Source organism: Drosophila hydei, unplaced genomic scaffold, assembly GCF_003285905.1.
Source record: "Drosophila hydei strain 15085-1641.00,03,60 unplaced genomic scaffold, DhydRS2 tig00008137-arrow-arrow-pilon, whole genome shotgun sequence".
In the NCBI taxonomy this organism is placed as follows: Eukaryota; Metazoa; Arthropoda; class Insecta; order Diptera; family Drosophilidae; genus Drosophila; species Drosophila hydei.
Window position 1 is genome coordinate 690,250 of NW_022045845.1, and position 18,101 is coordinate 708,350.

Here is an 18,101-nt window from a genome sequence, read left to right on the forward strand (position 1 = left end):
ATGATAAATTATGGCAAAAAGTTGAGTTTGCGAAATGAAAAAGCCATTATTGTTTAATTTTAAACTATTTTTATTTAAATTTTATCACATAACTTGTAGATGCATAAATGTTGTTGTTTTATTGTTTTTAGTATGCAATAAAAATGATGAGGCGCACGCCAGAGTACGCCTTATAAGGAACATTATTGTTAAATACATATGTATATATATATATATATTAATATAAATTATTCGTTTATGATTAAGAATGACAATGAGACGCATGCGTTAAAATGGTTTTCTTTAAATTAGTACAATTACGAAAATTACTGAATAAATATGCATGAAATGGGTATCGACCTGAATCGACGTTGACTAAAGACTCAGACTAATAAAATTTCCAAAAACACCTACAATTTAGACTAAACCTATTCTGTTGACAGCAGTTTATGTTGTACGCGAAGATTGTATATAAAATAAAATTTGATAGACGTTCACAAATATGAATTATAGAGTTATTCAATATTGTGTCTATGCATAAGTGTGTGCTTTTGTGTTTGTGTGTGTGAGGATGTGTGTACGCGCATTAACGGAAAAATAAAGTTGAAATGCTGCACGTACACCTCTCAGGGCCCTATAAACTATAACAATTAAGCACAACAATAAACAGCGCCACATTTAAATATCAATATCAGTTCTGTATAAGGTGTATTATAATCATGTTTGAAGGTTCACCTTCACATTTCTCTCATTTCTCAACAGTCCATCTGGTTTGCCTGGCGACTAGCGGTGGTATTAATGCGTCTACTCTTTCTCAGATCGTAGTAATTGGCATATAAACTAGTAAGACTCTTCAGGGGCGACTCAACAAAGCGCCTGAGCAGCTGATCAGCGTCGCGCTGTCGCTGACAGGGTAACCCTTTGTTGTGTCGCTGTCTTAAATATCAGTTGATGAAGCTCATGTAGTTAGTAAAGAGCACATAGTTCTCCACTAACCGTGCACGTAGCTCGCGTCGCACCGTCGCCGTAAACTTGTTGGCCAGGCACAGCGCAGTCGTTGTGCCAAATACGAGATTGTACAGCAATACAATCTGAAAATTGCCGAGCCACTCGATAGCACCAAAGTCCCCCAGCAAATCGAAGTTTGTAATGCCTAAAAAAAATAATCTGCATTAGCACGAGCAAAAATGTCAAGTATGCAAGAGGTCAATACCAATGATTCTGCTTAGCAGCGGCAGAGCTGAGGACAACACCAGCATGAAGCCGCAATTTAGCATCAGCTGGGGCAGTGATGTTTGTCGCCGCTTCGGTCGCACATTGCTCATGAAGGGCATGCTATAAAAGCCGACTACTGAGGTGGCACCCAAGTAGAAAATTAGGCACACCTCCATGCCGGCGCCAACGGGGCCAAGTTTTGAAAGCGAGGAAATGCCAAGCGTAAATTGCTAAAACGAAACATAAATATATAAAATTCTATAAAGTTAAATGTAAAATAGCAGCCTTACCCTAGTGCTCAATGGCAGCGCCTTAATGCCTATGAGCAGCTCCAATGTGTTCTGCACAACTAGGAGTATAGTTACGGCCGTGCAGAAGAGCAACAGCAGCATGGCAAGCGGGTAGACAAATGTGCGTTGAAAGGTGCTCGACTTGCGCATCTTGTCCAACTCCTTGCGTTCACTGTCCAGCTCTCTCAGTCTTTCATTTAGCAGCAGCTGGTGCTCGTTCACATTCCCGACAAGCGTTTTGCGCTGATACAAATGCGCCAGAGAATGTTGCAGAAGCGGCTGTGGTAGATAGCTCAGTGAGCGACCATGGCCATTGCTATTGCCATTGCCACTGCCCATGGGTAAGCGATTGCCGTTCGCCGCATCTAAAATGCTCACATTGTGCAATTCAATGTGAGCCAGCTTGCGCTTAACGCTCGCCTCCTCCATGTAGAACGCGCTGAATTCCTCGTTCACGTCTCGCAGCAACATTGGCCTCACCAGCACCTGGTTGACAACGCCAAAGAGCCGCACAAACCCGTACGGCGTACAAACTGAAAATTGTAGTAAACATGGAGAAATAAAACAAAGCGTTAGAGTTCGTTTCCAAGGTTGCGAAGCAAACAAACTAACTAACAAAAATTACAGCTGCCGGCTAGCACTGAATGAAGCGAAATACTTTATTCTCAATACAAGTTTTTATATCCACAGTCACAAAATGGAAAATGAAAAGGAAAAGCATGATGACTTTGCCGATTTCGAAATAACTCTGAAGAAGATCGACCAAATATTAAAGGGTGAGCCCGAGGCAGATGAGCCGCCCAAAGCGAAAACGGCTGAAGACTTCGAAAACATGGATGTAGATAAAGTTCAGTTGAAAGTGCGCGAAGATCGCACTGTAATCAATAAGCGCAGCGAGGAGCAGAACAAGCCCCAGCTCACGGACCAGCAAGGATTCATGAAGGAAGTCGAACGCGATGCCAATGAACGTGCACAGGCACGTGCCCAACGTGAATATGAGGCGGAGCTGCAGCGCAGGCAAGTATATATAATTAAGCTTAAGTATGTGAACAAAAACCTATGTAATAATTCTCAGTCAAGGCAATGAGGCGTTTCGCGGCGGCAACTATGAGAAGGCTATTTTGCACTACAGCAAGGCAATAGAACGAGTCAAGAATAGCGCAATTACCTATAACAATCGAGCCCTATGCTACATCAGGTGAGTGACTGCCTTGATACAGAGTGAGTGAGTTCTTAAATAAATCTGCATCACAGACTCCGCAATTACAAACGGGCCATCGATGACTGCCAATATGTGTTGGACAAGCTGCAGGAGACTAATCTACGTGCTTGGCTGTACAAGGCCACTGCCCACAAGCAACAGAAAGATGTGGAACGCTTTGAGGAGAGTGTGAATCAGGCACGCTTGCACAATCCACAGCAGCTAGCATACATCGACAAATTCATTAGCCAGATTGATGAGAAAATGTAATGAGATTGATTGAAGCACATGTAATTTGTATTGAATTGTACTTACTCAGCATTAGCATTACACCCAGAAATGAGACACATGAATAAAGGAACGGCAGGTGAACACTGCCCAAATCTGTGAAGCGTAAAAAGCGGAAATTAGCAAAACGTCAACTATATTAGGCGATGGGTGCAGTCTGCTAAGCGTTCAAGCGGAACTGTTTCCGTTTCAGTCAGATCTCGCTTGTACTTACTTAGAAACCAGAAGAATTGAAACTTTTCAATGCCAAACACCGCGCTCAGAACGGCGGTCAGCACAAGCACAATGATAGCCATTAACAGGAATACGATGAACGTCTCGTAGACTCGGGCCAGGATGCCCTTCTTGTGGCCCACGAAGCCCGTCGACTCGGAGAACAGGTAGACGAAGGGCAGAAAGATGAAAAGCGATAGGTTTGAAAAGAGAAAAACATGATTCCACAGTCCTGCAACAAAGGCATATAAAAATATTTGACCGTTCCTCGTATTTTCTAGAGCTTTACATACCCTGTATCAGAGAGCTGTTCAGCCATTTGACGTAGTAGCTGTTGGGATATAGTAGCAGAACCTCGTTGCTTGCTATGGAAACGGGCAACAGCATAGCCGCACCCTCAGCCACGGCCAACGTGAAGGTGCACAACCAAAAGCTGCAAAGAGTTTGATCATTGCCATGTGAATGCATATCGATTGCAGTGCAATCAGCGTTGTTGGTGGTTGCCAGACGGCACACGTCACGCTCAACCTAACTGTATACTGTATAGTAATAATAAGTTACCTTATGCGATAGACCAGCACCTCGTCCTCGTCATTTGAGTAGAGATCGTCGCGATCGCGTCGGCGGAAGCGAGAGACAACCACATAGGAGCTAAAGTAAAGTAAAATGATGAGCAGCAAAAATATCTGCAATAGAGAAAAGTATTCGTTAATTGAAGAAACAGTTGAAATCATGAATAAAAGGTAAATAAACATAAGAGTAAAAATCAAGCTGGAAGCTGATTCAATAGCTTAATACCTTAACACCTGGATATCGTGCCATATTTTATTATGATGGTTTTATATGGAAACTACTTGTTCCATTTAGATTTTGATTTTTTACTCAATTCTGTTTATTTTTGACACTTTCTAGATCGTTATCTTAATTAAATATGAAATATACATTATGCACATTCATATGATTACTTCAAGGTCTTCAATTATATAATTGTTAAAATTAAAAATACGGAGATTGACAATTCAGATAAACAAATGGCAGGCGTTTCTTAAATTAGTATTAGACTACTTTTAAAATGATTTTACAAAAAAAAAAATTAAATTAAAAATTAGCGAAAGAGTAAAACTCGTTTATTTAGTTAAGAAATTCCGGCCTTGGATACACATTTTTGTCCTTCGTGTTCTAACCCAGTTATCAATATAAACAAACATTTGATGATTAACAATTAAAAGAACTTCCACAATAGGGGAAATAGAGATCAAAGGTCATCATTTATATTTCTTATCGGCAACTAACGACAAGGCGTCAAATGTATTGATAAGGATTAGATTGAATATATACAAAAAAAAATCCATTTAAATACAGATAAAGTCTCAATAGAGTATCGGAATTATGTAGATAAAGTTATGAGATCAATATGATAATAATTAATTAATAGTATTATTAAATTAATTTGTTTGGCAACTTATGTAGAGTATTTTCTATTTAATTATAATTATATATAACGCCTCCAGCGCCTGCCCTACGTGTATGATAAGACGATCATCATTTGATTATTTGTATTATCATTCATATTTGTAATAATTAATCATTTATCTATTAATTAGCTTATTATATGTACAATTTTAGGACAATATTTAGAAGCAGTCAACTATAAATCAACTGTAAAAACTGCAGAAAATACCATTTTCTGCTTGACTCGCACCCAAAATGTTTATGCAAACTTGACCTTGACTTTACAATAATTAAATATTATTTAAATATTTATATATATATATATAAACTATATATAGTAATTCCCATACGCCCGCAGTCATATCTTGAACTGTTTACTCTTTACAAGTCTAGGGTACGCATGCTTAAATATGTTTCAATAACTGCGTTTATACTGACAGAAGAACAGACATTTCATGAAACCAATCTACTCGTTTATATTCCGAAAGACATCATATTCAAGATATACTTCAACTAAGTCAGAGTAAAAGTATATTCGATGTATATACCAATATAATTTCAAGGAAATACGTATAAATGTACATATGAACACTCTGAGAACAATAGATTAAAACTTTTCAAAGATAGCTGAATATGAATATGTATAAATATAAATTAAATATATTTTTATCAACTTGAGAGCAGCTATTTTCTTTCATTTCATTTCGGTTTTGGTTGTCTCAGTACAATCGCTAATCAGTTTGTTTTGGGGACAATTTCCTTAAAATCTTTTTCAGACGCCAATTTAAAATAGCTAAAATATATTGAAACAGACATAGATAACAAACAACAGTAAACGAATAAATGAAAAACAGACGCCGACCGCTTTAAGCACACGTCATTGCTTTTTACGCTGCAAAAAAATTAAAAACCAGACAAAAAAAAGAAACAGAAAACAAAAGAATACATATATTTTTTTTACCAACATAAGCAAATATGCAAGTATCATTAATAAAAGACTTTTTCATGTTCTCAAATACAAATACAAAAAACAATCTTCAAAACAAAAAAACAATAAATACGCATGTCTCGCATGGCTGTTTGTTGTTGCTTCTCTGCTCTCAGCGTCGTTCTCTGGCTCTCAGAATATAACGAATGCCCCTACTTAAACTATAGATGCATATATAAGTTATAGTATATATTTAAATATAGTAGTTGACGCTGAAGTATGACAGCTTGCAATTAATTTAATGCTTCATTGAGACCAACAGCGTTGATTGGGATTGATTGATTGTTTGATTGAAAGAATAAATAATATTACTTTGTCTATTTATAGCACAATACATATTGATAATTACTCTATAAAGCTCTCTCTCTCTCTTTCTGAATTATTACTGTGCGTCGTATATTTATAAAGCCAAAAAGAATTTATGTAATGTGAAAAGCTTTTGTGACGTTTGGGTTTTATTTCAATGCTGTTGAACTTGGAACGCGTGTCCCACAGTCCGCCTTATAATAAAACACGAGATAAGCGCTATTAAGTGCCAAGTCTCGGTCTGGCACGAATGCTGAATGAATACTGCGATACGAACACATTTGGAATTCACAAGAACAGACCGCACAGCTGTGTTCAGTTTCCAGCGAATACTCACGGAAATCTATTACAAACTGTTACCTAAGCGCACTTGTCCAACAAGCAAGGGTACATGACTTCACCATACACTTGGCACAACAACTTGAGCTTCTTTTGGCTGTGAGAAAGGCATTCAATTAGTGTAAAACTATGGAGCTATTGTGCCCATCAAACTAGTCTAGAGTTGCTACAGCTTCAGGAGACACAGTTTTCATATCGATTTTTATCGATTTCTTATGGATGATAAGTAAAAAGACAAATTATCAGCTTAAGCCAAAGACTTCAAGAATTCTAGTATAATTAGAATTCTATTATTACTACAGTATATGACCTCCAACTTATTGTTTTAACCTCTGCACAAATTACAAGATTATCAGTACTATTCAAACACGAAATATTTATTGTAGTGTATTAATTAAATTAGCACTAACAAAAAAAAAAAAATTAATAAAAATTGATACATTAATTATCATAGAGTTTAATGGGTCTCACAGAAGTGTAGACTGTATTATAAAACCGCATTAAATTGGAAACCCGATCGAATTTCCAATTCCAAGACTATATGTATATAGACTTATATATACACTACATATAGGATAGATACATAGCCTATGATGATTTAATTTTTAATTAATATTCCATAAGTAGGAACATATGTTGTAACTAGCAATGCATTTATATATTGCACTCACTATAAATAGAACAGTGCTTAACAAAAGTATAGACATCGTATAAAGTATAATAAGTATGCACACACGCACGTATGCATTGAGATTGCCTGGAATATGGTTATTCGTAGCCCATCAGCTCGATGGGCTCAACAAGTTCTGCGAGTTGCTCAGCCAAATGCATTGGCCATGTTAATGCAGCAAGTCAATGACTTGACATGAACTCGAGATGAAAAAACGCCCAAAACGACGCAAAACTTGGCTAAAAATAGCGATGCATATTCCGACTAAAGAGAGGCAACGCGAATAGGGGAGCGACAATCATAAATGTTGTCTAGGCGGCATGTTGTGCCATTTGTTGCTCTGGCTGTTGCCGTTCCGTTGCTGTTGATGTTGCGGTGCAACAACTTTACCGGCGAATGGTGGATCCACAAATACGTTTCGCGCACTTCCATTAAGTGAAAGATGTTTTCCAAATGGTTAAATAAACTATTATGTATTTTGAAGCCAAACATTTCTAAATAATGGACAGATATTGAAGGCTTGTTTAAGCTTTTGAGTATGAGTAAATAACTACATATTCAATAAGTTGGCAGTTTTGGTTATGATTAGTTGCCTGTTTTCAAAATATTGGAATATTGTAGAGCAATAGATTGTAGAAGGTCTATTGAGGCCTCTTAAATGTTATTTACGCTCAAGAAGAAGAAATTCTAACGTAATTCAAGCAATCTATTTCTTGCCTAGATTTGGCACTTCGAGAATATGTTTACTATGCTCTTGAGGTTTAAGTAAAATCGTATCTTGACCAACCCCAACATGTATTTAGAGACACATATATAACCACCCAATTGCTATTTCGACTTATCTGTATATAGAACCGCTGCAAGAGTATTTAGGCATCGGCATGTCGAAGATATTCGTTCTTTTGGTTTCATTTTCAGTTCTTTTTTTGTTCTTTGAGGGGTTTATGGACACTTTGACCAGGTTTCGGGAAAGCATTGTGAATGCGACACACGTACTCCAATGGTTGACCTACATACCGCATTACATTATTCAATTTTCGTTAATGAATGCGATAAACGAAGAACATTTGCACCCAAGCGACGGCTACAGGTTTCCTGGTCAGTTTTGACACAAATAATAAAACTAAATAATATTAAACAAGTAAACATACACATATATGCAGTGTATACATAAGCAATTGTATGATTTAATCGAATGAATTGTTTATTTTTAGCTGCATAAACATCGCACTGGCAGACATCAACATTTTGTGTTGACTGCGTACCGTGTCACGGCATGATGAAAATACTGAAATATATTCTTGAATTGACCGCCGCCGTGTGGCTATTGTTTCAACAAGAGGCCACTGCCACCCGGCACAAGTGCCACACTTGAATTAGGGATTGGGCACAGATCGCGACCATCTGCCCCGCGCTTGACACTAGTAGCAAGTGCAACCATTTTTGAAAACATTTCAAATTTGTTTTGTTTGGTCTTGGTGTATTTCTTGATTGCGGAATGTCTTATAAGCATATATGCATATATGCTTATAGATTTCGTTACAAGCCAAAATGTTTATTAATATACCGAAACACTTTCACTTGTTGCTGCGCGGCTCTTTCTCGCTTGCCGTTTTTATTCATTTTTTATTTTTCAAGTGCTAAATTTTACAAACTACTCGGCGCCTTTTAATTTGTATGGTCATGCAGTTAACGGTCTAACAGGAAATCACTTAAGCAGCAACTTAAATATAAACTGTGTGATGGCGGCAGCTATCACTAATTTCTATATTTTCGCCTCGTAAATCGAGCGCTCAGCTGATAAGAGCCATAAACAAAAGCAAACGTGCACACACACATGCAAGAGTTTATTCGGCGTTAACTGTGGTTTGAGCCAGAATTTCGCGACGTGTACTAGTTACAATTGTTGCAGCTGCAACAATAGCGTAATGTAGGCAGCTGCACCTTTTAGGGGTGGTGCTGTTGGCACTGATGTAATGTGACGTCACAATAGTGATGAGAGTGTTTACTTACAATGTGCTCCCGTATGGTATTGTGGAATAACTGAAGTTTCAGGTCCGTCACTTCCTCCTCCTCCTCCTCCATGTTCTTCAGAAAGAAGCTTAATTTGTCGTTTTGAGCCAGTTTAGTGCTTATTTTGCAAGGCCCGCTCACGCCCTCTACGCAGTTTATTTCGTTTTTCAGTGTGGTATGCACACAATTTAATGTCCAATAGTAACTAATTTCACTTTTCTCCCGCGTACGCGCACGACCGCAGTCCAGATAGATATTTTATGCTTATAATTGCTTATGGGATAAATTCGTGTTTGCTTGCATTGCCGTTTTATACAATTTAATAATAAAAATAATTTTGAGATTTTAACTGTACAGCATTTTAGCAATGCCCATTATTTATTCGCGCCGAAACGACCGTCGCACACAACTATCCGACGTACAAAATTCATGCAACTGAACTGGGGATGTCAAAAACAAATGGCTATCGAAACAATTTACGATAGACACTTTCGATAAATTAACAGTTTGCACCTCTGCCTTGCTTCAGGGTTGGCTATGCCACTCAAATACCAGCTGATTGTTTGTTAATGACATAAAAAGATGTCCCATTCATTGAAGCGCCAGGCAAGTTACTGATTTTGTACCGTATAAAATGTAATATTTATAACTTTGGTACTCGCAGGTGCTAAGTGCGTTTAAAAAGCTGCATCGCACGCGGCAGTATGTGTTTCATGGTGATGACAGGGCTTTATTGGCCGGTCGGGACAAAATAAACGAGTCCTTTCAGAAAAACCGGAACGAAACCAATGAAGCGGAAATTAAAAAGGTATCATTAACATTTTGGAGTAATTACAATTTAGTTTAATCTATATCTACAATTGTAGATGATCAAATTAGCTGTGGAAGTAGACTACGAGCTGCGTACAAATGTAATACAGGCCAAACGGCGAGAAGATAACGTATACGGTGCGTAAATATTACATAAATTGTATTCAAATTTACTGAAAAAAACAATCTCTCTAGAGCTCCGTATTACGCCAGAAACAACTCGCCTGGACAATGTGGTCTTCAATCCCGATGCTGTAATAGACGCTCCGCGCAAGGGGCGAGGTGACAAATCGACAGGGTGTTGTGGTGGATCAGCAATGGCAGCGCTACAAGCCGAGATAGACGCGCGTAATAAATGAAACTACATTTTGTGATTATTAGCAAGCTAGTCTAACTAAAATTATATACATATATTATTAAAACATTTCAGCCATTATTTTTTGTGTTTTTTCTTTGACTTGTGCTTTCTCTTAGCCTTGCTCTTTTTCTGTTTCGATTTGCTGTGTTTCTTGCGTTTGCTACGTTCATCTGAGGAGCTTTCATTGGAGCTATTAGTAGAAGATGAGTCGCTATCATCAGAGGAATCGTCAGTTTCCGAGCTGCTGGACTTTGCTCGTTTTGATTTTATCTTAGATGAGCGATCCTCTTCCACAGTGACGCGCTTTCGATCTTTTGAGACATTTTGTGATGCTTTTTCATTGTACTTTCTTTCAACATGCCGTCGGTCGTTCTGTGAGCTCGTCTGGGTTCTAAGTGTAGATCTTTAAATATATATGTTAGTGAAACATTTAAAAATAAGAACAAATAAGTTACCTGTGATATCTGTCACCGCTTGCATCGCGTGGATTTTCTAAGCGTCTACGCTCTGGTGAATATCGAGAACCTCTGTAAGGCGATGTTGGCCTTCTACGACCGTTTCGGTCATTCGATCTGGATCGCCGTCTTTCGTATCTTTCATTGTGTCTAAAATTGGTTTCCCTTGATCTTGAACGTTGTAAATTATTGCGTCGACCACGATCTTCGCGGTCTTTTTGCTCTTTGTGCCGTTGCTCACGAGCCTTTCTGCGTTCTTCCGTCGTAATTTGCTTTTTCTTTTCGTCGTTTCGGTTTCTATCAGTACGGCGGCTATCTTGTCCACTTTTCCTTGGTTTATTATCATGTTTATTGCCATTGCTTTCTCTCAAGTTGTTAAAGTCCAATGGGCCCTCATCCCCAATGACGCCTCGACCTTTACCCCGCCATGTCACCTTAGACACAGACTGAGAGAAGTCCACGTGTATGCGGCGATCGTCAATAAGCACATTATCCATTTTAAAATAGGCAGCTTCACATGACTTCTGATCTTCGAACTCTACAAAAGCGTACTGCAGGGAGTCACCTGTCTTGCGGTCTCGTATCACTTCACAGCCTTTCACAATGCCAAAACGGCTAAAAATGATTTCCAAATCATCGTCTGTCGTTACGGGATTGAGTTTGCATACAAAGAGCACGTTTTCTGGTGGCGCCATCTCAGCATCTGGCAGGTCACCCACAATTTCCAGGATTGTAGCACGTGCTTTGGCTTCGCGTTCTGCCAATAGCTCTTGCATTTCTTCCATGCTTTTGCCGTTCGCATCATCAATGTCCTCGTCTGCCGCGATGCGTCCATTTTGGAGCCTTTCTGCGCTGGGAGACGGAGAACGACTGGGTACTTGAAAACCACGCGGATTTGGAAATGGATCTTCGAGAACGACTGTATGGGTTATGCGAATATCCTGATAGGGACGAAAATTGTCGTCTACAATGGCATCGTTTAACTTCCGCAGCAATTCGTGACCCTCGACAACTTCACCAATAACACAATGATTGCCATCCAACGAAGTTAGGTTTTCGCCGAGTGTAAAGAAGAACTGGGAACCGACTAGATTTTTTCCAGCACTGACCAACGACAGCATGCCCGCATTTGAGTGTTGTATTTTCGGTATGTATTCGGCCTCGAAAAAGCGTTTTTGTATGCCTTCCACTACGCCCCATACAGAAGAGCCGCCATTTCCTATACCACTGGGATCGCCGGTTTGAGCTATGAAGCCTTGCTGCACAGTATGAAACAAGTTGTAGTTGTAGTATTTTAGCTGACATAATTTTATAAAGTTGAGGCAGGCGATTGGTCGTTCGTCCGTGAACAGGTCAACTGTTAAGTCTCCCAGTGTGGTTTCAATAACCACCGACATAGTAGGCTTTCACAAAAACTTATTTACAGAAACAAGCAGCAGGAAAGTGCTTTACACAAACAGTAAGACCGTACGCTGGAGTCCAAAAAATACCAATAACATAATATAACATATTTTGAATTTTACCCCCCATAAATTACTATTATTTCCAGATAATATCTGAATATATTGAAATGTTTATACAAAATATAACAACTCCTAATTTCATTTTGGGTTTTATATATTGATGCATTATTTATATAATAATCAAACAATATACACAAGATGTTCTTAAAAGTTAATTGTAACTGAGGGTGAAAAGTCGTCCATTTAGTATTTTTAATTTTATTTAAATATTTTCAATAATAATTATGACATACCATAAATTAAATCATGCTTATAAATCTGGCTGGATGCTACAGCCCTGTCTGGTTTCCTATAGTTAAGCAGCCCTCGCCTATCGATATTTGATTCCTGGTGGATATTTTGTGTCGCCATTTTGATTATAGAAAAAATTGTGAAAGATTCTCAGTTGGCTTACGGAAGCACACATTGTAAAAGTGAGGAAATTCTTAAATTTATTTCTAAATATATTGGGGAGTTGTTTATAAGTACCGGTTGTTGTATTATCGCTGTGCATAAGAATTAACTAAGATGCCAGAGATCGGCAAGAAAATTGGTGAATTACGAGTCTGTGATTTGAAAGATGAGCTTGAAAAGCGAAAGCTAGAGACTGTGGGTCCAAAGGCTGTGCTTATCGAGCGTCTTGAAAGGGTATGTATGCTTGAAACTTCTATGAAATAGGCCAGTACCGCTATAATAATGTGTAAAATGGTAGGCACTAAAAGAAGAGGGCGTCGATCCCAACACACATTTGATTGAATCTGCTGTTAAGGCAAAGAAGTCATTGCCGATACCAATGAAGGATACAACTGATGTTCTAATTAAGGCAGAACCAGTCGATACTGAAGAAGGAAACCAAGCACCGGGTGAATACGATGGAAGTGGTGATGGGGAAGACAGTGCCCATCACGCAGTTGATGACGGGCACGAAATAGACCAAGTGGGCGATGTTGACGATGTATGTGTCATATTAGATGATGATGAAGAGGATGTAGAAACGTACGCCCAGGAGAAAAATGACAATGAAGCGACCCATGAAGCAGACGTACCAGAAGACGGCGAAGGTGAGCCTGCCGGTTTCGAAGAGATGCAGGAAGAGAATACAGGAGACACTGTAAACATGGACAATGATGAGTCCATTAACTTGACAATTGGTGAAGAAGAACAAAAACTATTACATGATGAGGTAATTTATGTGTATATATATATTCTCATTGGCAGCCTTCTAAATGAAATTTTTTGTTTCAGGCCCCTGACGATAAGTCTATTAAGTCGGGTAAGCACACATACTTTGTCTGTCCCAACGTACGATGCATGTGCATCTATCATAAGTATACATACGCTAGCCATGAGCACTGCGTCTATATTAAAGTGGCAATATTAGGTTCTTAGTGCATTTCTCAAAGTATGTCAATGACACTTTTTAGATTTTTTAGTATTTGGACACATTTTTTGCAATTGTAGACGAAACTATATAAATAATTACTATTAGCAAAATTACAGCATAAATAAAATAAGATGGATTTCATTTTCAACATATAGGGATTATCCTGTAAGTGTTATAAATGTAATAATTCAAGTAATATAATTTACAGTAAAACCGGCAAATAAAACTGATAAATTGAGCACAATTGCTAAGGACGGTGATAAAAAGATTCACAAGGATGATGAGGGAGCTCGTTCAAAGAAGAAGGATGATAAATGTACTGATAAAAAGGATTCTAGGTTGGTTCAAACAAACTGTTGGCTTAAAGACCTCAGTTAAAATGTCTATTATTTATGACAATTCTAATTACTAACATCGTTTCAAATTTCTTTTTACTTTCTGTTCAACGTATATTTTGGACCAAATAGCGACCAAAAATCGGCTTCGAAATCGTCGAATCAAAAAGACGATAAAGGTAATTTATGTTACTTTTGCAACAGGAAGATCAGTGTGCTTGAAAGGTTATACATATAAGTTGGTTAGGTCACGCATGAACTCAGTAAAAGCTTGCGAAAAACGCCATATGCGGCACACTTGTAACACAGTGTATAAGAGAGTGTGAATTTGGTTGGGAATGGAATGGACGTAACTACTGAAAGAACAGCAAATCAATTTGAAGGAATCGTCTCTGATGTATACATAGATCGCATAAGACGTAGTATAAAGAAATTGCCCTGACGAGTACTTAACCATGCTGGATGCGAGGCGTCTTATGGCTCTTCTGGATTTCCAGCTGTCCGTCGTTTTGATTGCATAGGGTTCATTGCATGAAGAAAAAGTCCCTACTTAAATGATGCGAAGAGAAGCAGGTGAAGAGATATCAGGAGAAGAGACATTTGACATGTCGAAAGGGTTGTTCATTTGATGAATTCGTGGATGTCCATCGGTTGGCGTGGGGAGGCGAGAACAAAGGTTTTTAATTAATCTGTATTTGGGACTGTCCATCACTGCACACAATCTACAATATGTTGACGATGAGTGTATTGGCGCTTTAGTGGACTTGCAGCTTGTTATATGATGACAAAATGATGATCGTGACGTTAGTGGAGACTATCTGAGGAGCAAGAATTACACTTGGCAACTGGTGAAGTCTTCACGAAGACCATAACAGCGAAATTGCATTGGCAGCTCTTCACGACATCCTTTGAGGTCGAACCAACAGCGACAGTGGATTCATAAGCGGCAACCCAATCAAATTCACACTCTCTTAGCTTTCGTAGTGCGCAGTTAATAACGATGTACTTTTAATGTAGTCAGATTTGATTCGTTATGTCAATAATTTACGATACAACAGCAAGCAGCAGCAGCTACAAAGTGTGCGTTTAAAGTGCTTCCCTTAACGATCAATGATAAAAATACCAAATACCAAAACAGTTTTCCAGCCACTCACAGCTCTGACCATAACTCTCTTCCAATATTGTTATTATTTACATGGAACTTGCAGAGAAAACATCGACAACAGCAGCGGGTACAGCATCGGCATCATTGGGTGCCGCTGCCAACAAGTCGGGATCAGCCGGAGGTACAGGCGCAGCTGGTGCTTCGACCAGTGCTGCTGGCAAGCAGGCTTTGCTGTCACGTAATCTCTGGGTATCCGGTTTGTCTACTTTAACGCGCGCTAGCGACTTGAAGGCCATTTTCTCGAAGTTCGGCAAGGTGATCGGAGCTAAGGTGGTCACCAATACCCGTACTCCTGGCACACGGTGTTACGGCTACGTAACCATGTCGTCATCCGGAGATGCTTCGCGCTGCATTGAGAACTTACATCGTACGGAGCTGCACGGCCGAATTATATCAGTGGAACGCACCAAGAACGAAATTGGAGGCAGCGCAAGTTCATCCAAAGATGTTAATAACAAGGGTAATAACAAGACGAACAGCAAGTCCAGCATTGAATCGAAGAAGAAGGATGATGATAAGAAGTCTGGCGCCAAGGGTAACGGGGGTGAAGACAAGAAGAGCAGTGACGTCAGTGGGGACGGTAAAAATGCAGGCGGGGAATCTAGCAATAAACGCGATGGCAAAGACAAGGACCGCAACAGCAAGACATCACGTGATGACAAGGACAAGTCATCAACAGGAAATGACAAGCGCCATGAGCGTGATCACCGCTCTGGCACGGGTCACAAATCTCAGCACCGTGGTGAATCTAATGAGCGTCGATCGGCCCGCCAACCACGAGATGACCGTGAAATTCAACAGCGTCAACGTGAACGTGAGCGACGCCAACGTGAGATGCTGTCCTATCAGAAGATTCGTGAAGAGCGGGAACGCCAGCGTTTGCGTGAACGAGAGCGTGAGCTACGCGAGGAGGAGCGACGTCGGCGCGAAGCACGTGAACGCCAGCGCATTGAGGAGGAACGCCTGGCCGAAGAAAGACGCAAGCTGGCCATCGAGCGGGAGCGCCTTGAGCGTGAGAAGGCTGAACTGCTGCGCATGGAACGGGAGCGTCAGAAGCTGGAGCGTGAGAAAATCGAGCTGGAGCGCCTCGAATTGAAGCGTCAACAGATGAAGTATGATAAACGTAAAAGCGTTGCACACACAACGTTAAAAAAAAACAACAAACACCATATTTATTTTTACATATTCTCAAAAGGCATTTGGCCTTGTAAATTAAGTTAAGTGTGTTAAGTTGCAGCAGCCACGTTGTTTCTTCAACCTCAAAAAACTGTCGGCAGTCTAGGCAAATGCTTTTGCATTCATGTATGTTTATGCAACTGCAAATGAACTGCATCCTAGTCTAAACTCTATTTACATATATGTACAAAACAGATGGCACAATTTTAAAATATTTCTAATATTGCGTACACACTCTTTTCATCTTTCCCCACTTGCCACTCCAGGATTATGGAATCACGTGATGATCCAGTTAAGCGTTCGCTAAGCAAGCGGGCTGATGATCGCTATACCGATGTTTCGGACCGCAAGCGTTCCGCGGTCTTTGATGCCCCACCACCGCCACGCTTTGATGCATCTTTGGTTAGCTCACGCAAGTACGTTTAAAAAATCCAAATGCTAAATCGACAATTACTTAATTTGACCCTTTCTTTGCCAGCACCAGTACTTATGACAAGAAGCATGATGATTATGGTACTTCATCGGGCTCCAAGCGTGGACTTGATGACTACTCAAGCTCCAAACGCCTTGAATATTCCTCAAATAAACGTGGCGAATATGGCAGTTCCACTGGCACCAAGCGTGGTGCCATTGATGAATATACTGCGGTGCCTAGCAAGCGTTCTGGCAATGATTATGGTTCAAGCTCCAAGCATGATTACTCGTCGTCCACTACCAGCAAGCGTGAAGATTACAAACGCGAGGTGGAGGTACGCCATTTGCCAGTTTCGTCAGGTGGTGTTAGCACTGGTGGCTCTAGTAGTTCTTACGTTCACAAGAGCAACACGGGCGGCGGTGCCGGCTCATATGTGCACAAGAACAACACTAGTAATGTTACCGCATCCTATGGTCACAAGAACAACACAAGTGGTGGGACTGGCGGTGGTAGCGGTCGGTACAATGATGCCGATCGTAGCAATACATCTAATTACAGACGTGGCGGCGTTGACGACATGTCACAGTGAGTAAATCAACAATAATTTTTTTTAACTTGACACAATAGCACAATTTTCGATCGTTTCAGTAGTAACAAGCGCTATGATAACTCGACCAGTGGTGGAGCAACCAGTGGATATGGCAGCAACTCGAACAACGTTAACATATGGGCACCATCCAGCGGTGGCAGTGGCAGCGCTCATCTGGGGGGTGGTGGAGGACCATTGAAATCTTATGGCAACAATGGAATGTCATCAAACATGCATGGAAATAATTCGTGGCAAAAGTCGGCCACTATCGATGACAGCTGGCGTCCAATGCAGACACAGAGCCGTTTTGACCGTAGTTACAACGAACGCTCCAGTGGCTATCAAGGCAACAGCGGAGCTGGTGGAATGTACGGTGGCAGTCGCCCAGCACAAGACCGCTATGGCGGCCAGGTGACGCGCTATTAGATTGATCTGCAAGCACACACATTTTATGAGCCAATTGAAGATCTTTTACGCACTATCCCAACAAACTTGATGATTTTTCCTGTAACGCTTTTAGCGTTTATGTTAATTTCTTTTAGTTGTATTGACTTAGTATCTAAAACTACATTAAATATCATTAGATATATAATTTATATCAAGTGTTGTATGTATTCTTATAAATTATGTGAGAAATGCTAGTTGGAACTTATATGTATGTACGTGTTCATAAGTTGAATCTTAAGTTCAAACATGGATCATTTATATTTATTTTTTATATACAGATATTAAGGATTAGGAAATGAATACAATTTTAAAATTAATTATTTTGTTCATTTTTAAGGCACATGATTGACTCTTGTAGTGGTACCATAAAAAATGTGACTAGGATTTTGTTTCCAGCATTCCAGATTCGAAACACCAAAAACAACGTTCCTACGATCTTAAAATACTTTTGGACTTGGCTGCGTAAGCTGCTCAGTAAGCAGAACTCGAGATTGGAATATCACCGCTTCAG

General features: G+C 39.7%; 5 protein-coding genes across 7 annotated transcripts; 3 read left to right on the plus strand and 2 right to left on the minus strand.

Moving 5' to 3' along the window:
* Window positions 1–236: 236 nt before the first annotated feature.
* Window positions 237–9,401, minus strand: LOC111601759 (protein Lilipod). The gene is made up of 8 exons (XM_023318497.2): window positions 8,955–9,401; window positions 3,748–3,872; window positions 3,480–3,619; window positions 3,188–3,418; window positions 3,001–3,069; window positions 1,485–2,017; window positions 1,193–1,424; window positions 237–1,132 (listed from the first exon to the last, which is right to left on the minus strand). The coding sequence occupies exons 1-8, from the start codon at window positions 9,024–9,026 to the stop codon at window positions 924–926; spliced, it is 1,611 nt and encodes a 536-aa protein (XP_023174265.2). The 5' UTR covers window positions 9,027–9,401; the 3' UTR covers window positions 237–923.
* On the plus strand, window positions 2,059–3,031 carry LOC111601760 (sperm-associated antigen 1). The gene is made up of 3 exons (XM_023318498.2): window positions 2,059–2,501; window positions 2,560–2,682; window positions 2,739–3,031. Exons 1-3 carry the CDS (start codon window positions 2,182–2,184, stop codon window positions 2,953–2,955), a joined length of 660 nt encoding a protein of 219 aa, XP_023174266.1. The 5' UTR covers window positions 2,059–2,181; the 3' UTR covers window positions 2,956–3,031.
* Window positions 9,402–9,476: 75 nt separating the features above from the next.
* Window positions 9,477–10,199, plus strand: LOC111601761 (complex III assembly factor LYRM7). Its single transcript, XM_023318501.2, has 4 exons — window positions 9,477–9,560; window positions 9,619–9,762; window positions 9,821–9,902; window positions 9,960–10,199. The coding sequence occupies exons 1-4, from the start codon at window positions 9,537–9,539 to the stop codon at window positions 10,121–10,123; spliced, it is 414 nt and encodes a 137-aa protein (XP_023174269.1). The 5' UTR covers window positions 9,477–9,536; the 3' UTR covers window positions 10,124–10,199.
* Window positions 10,183–12,059, minus strand: LOC111601758 (peptidyl-prolyl cis-trans isomerase sig-7). The gene is made up of 2 exons (XM_023318496.2): window positions 10,578–12,059; window positions 10,183–10,525 (listed from the first exon to the last, which is right to left on the minus strand). Exons 1-2 carry the CDS (start codon window positions 11,972–11,974, stop codon window positions 10,198–10,200), a joined length of 1,725 nt encoding a protein of 574 aa, XP_023174264.2. The 5' UTR covers window positions 11,975–12,059; the 3' UTR covers window positions 10,183–10,197.
* A 437-nt stretch (window positions 12,060–12,496) lies between these two features.
* LOC111601790 (SAFB-like transcription modulator) lies at window positions 12,497–17,652 on the plus strand. 3 transcript variants are annotated; one of them, XM_023318559.2, is made up of 9 exons: window positions 12,497–12,727; window positions 12,792–13,262; window positions 13,325–13,352; window positions 13,672–13,801; window positions 13,931–13,977; window positions 15,007–16,075; window positions 16,406–16,555; window positions 16,618–17,139; window positions 17,203–17,652. In XM_023318559.2, exons 1-9 carry the CDS (start codon window positions 12,608–12,610, stop codon window positions 17,567–17,569), a joined length of 2,904 nt encoding a protein of 967 aa, XP_023174327.1. In that variant the 5' UTR covers window positions 12,497–12,607; the 3' UTR covers window positions 17,570–17,652. The 3 variants fall into 3 exon arrangements, with proteins under 3 accessions (XP_023174327.1, XP_023174328.1, XP_023174329.1); XM_023318560.2 differs by having other exon boundaries at window positions 17,206–17,652; XM_023318561.2 differs by lacking the exons at window positions 15,007–16,075; window positions 16,618–17,139; window positions 17,203–17,652 and having other exon boundaries at window positions 12,498–12,727; window positions 16,406–16,521.
* The last annotated feature ends 449 nt before the right edge of the window (window positions 17,653–18,101 follow it).

Coding starts and splice junctions, on each gene's coding strand:
- LOC111601760 (XM_023318498.2), top strand. CDS start 2,182: ATGGAAAATGAAAAGGAAAAGCATGATGACTTTGCCGATTTCGAAATA. Junction 2,502..2,559: donor GAGGCGGAGCTGCAGCGCAG/GCAAGTATATAT, acceptor AATAATTCTCAG/TCAAGGCAATGAGGCGTTTC. Junction 2,683..2,738: donor CGAGCCCTATGCTACATCAG/GTGAGTGACTGC, acceptor TCTGCATCACAG/ACTCCGCAATTACAAACGGG.
- LOC111601759 (XM_023318497.2), bottom strand. CDS start 9,026: ATGGAGGAGGAGGAGGAGGAAGTGACGGACCTGAAACTTCAGTTATTC. Junction 3,070..3,187: donor TCAATTCTTCTGGTTTCTAA/GTAAGTACAAGC, acceptor TACGCTTCACAG/ATTTGGGCAGTGTTCACCTG. Junction 1,133..1,192: donor GCTGCTAAGCAGAATCATTG/GTATTGACCTCT, acceptor TATTTTTTTTAG/GCATTACAAACTTCGATTTG.
- LOC111601761 (XM_023318501.2), top strand. CDS start 9,537: ATGTCCCATTCATTGAAGCGCCAG. Junction 9,561..9,618: donor CCCATTCATTGAAGCGCCAG/GCAAGTTACTGA, acceptor TGGTACTCGCAG/GTGCTAAGTGCGTTTAAAAA. Junction 9,763..9,820: donor ATGAAGCGGAAATTAAAAAG/GTATCATTAACA, acceptor CTACAATTGTAG/ATGATCAAATTAGCTGTGGA.
- LOC111601758 (XM_023318496.2), bottom strand. CDS start 11,974: ATGTCGGTGGTTATTGAAACCACACTGGGAGACTTAACAGTTGACCTG. Junction 10,526..10,577: donor AGCGGTGACAGATATCACAG/GTAACTTATTTG, acceptor ATATATTTAAAG/ATCTACACTTAGAACCCAGA.
- LOC111601790 (XM_023318559.2), top strand. CDS start 12,608: ATGCCAGAGATCGGCAAGAAAATTGGTGAATTACGAGTCTGTGATTTG. Junction 13,353..13,671: donor CGATAAGTCTATTAAGTCGG/GTAAGCACACAT, acceptor TATAATTTACAG/TAAAACCGGCAAATAAAACT. Junction 16,076..16,405: donor TTGAAGCGTCAACAGATGAA/GTATGATAAACG, acceptor TTGCCACTCCAG/GATTATGGAATCACGTGATG.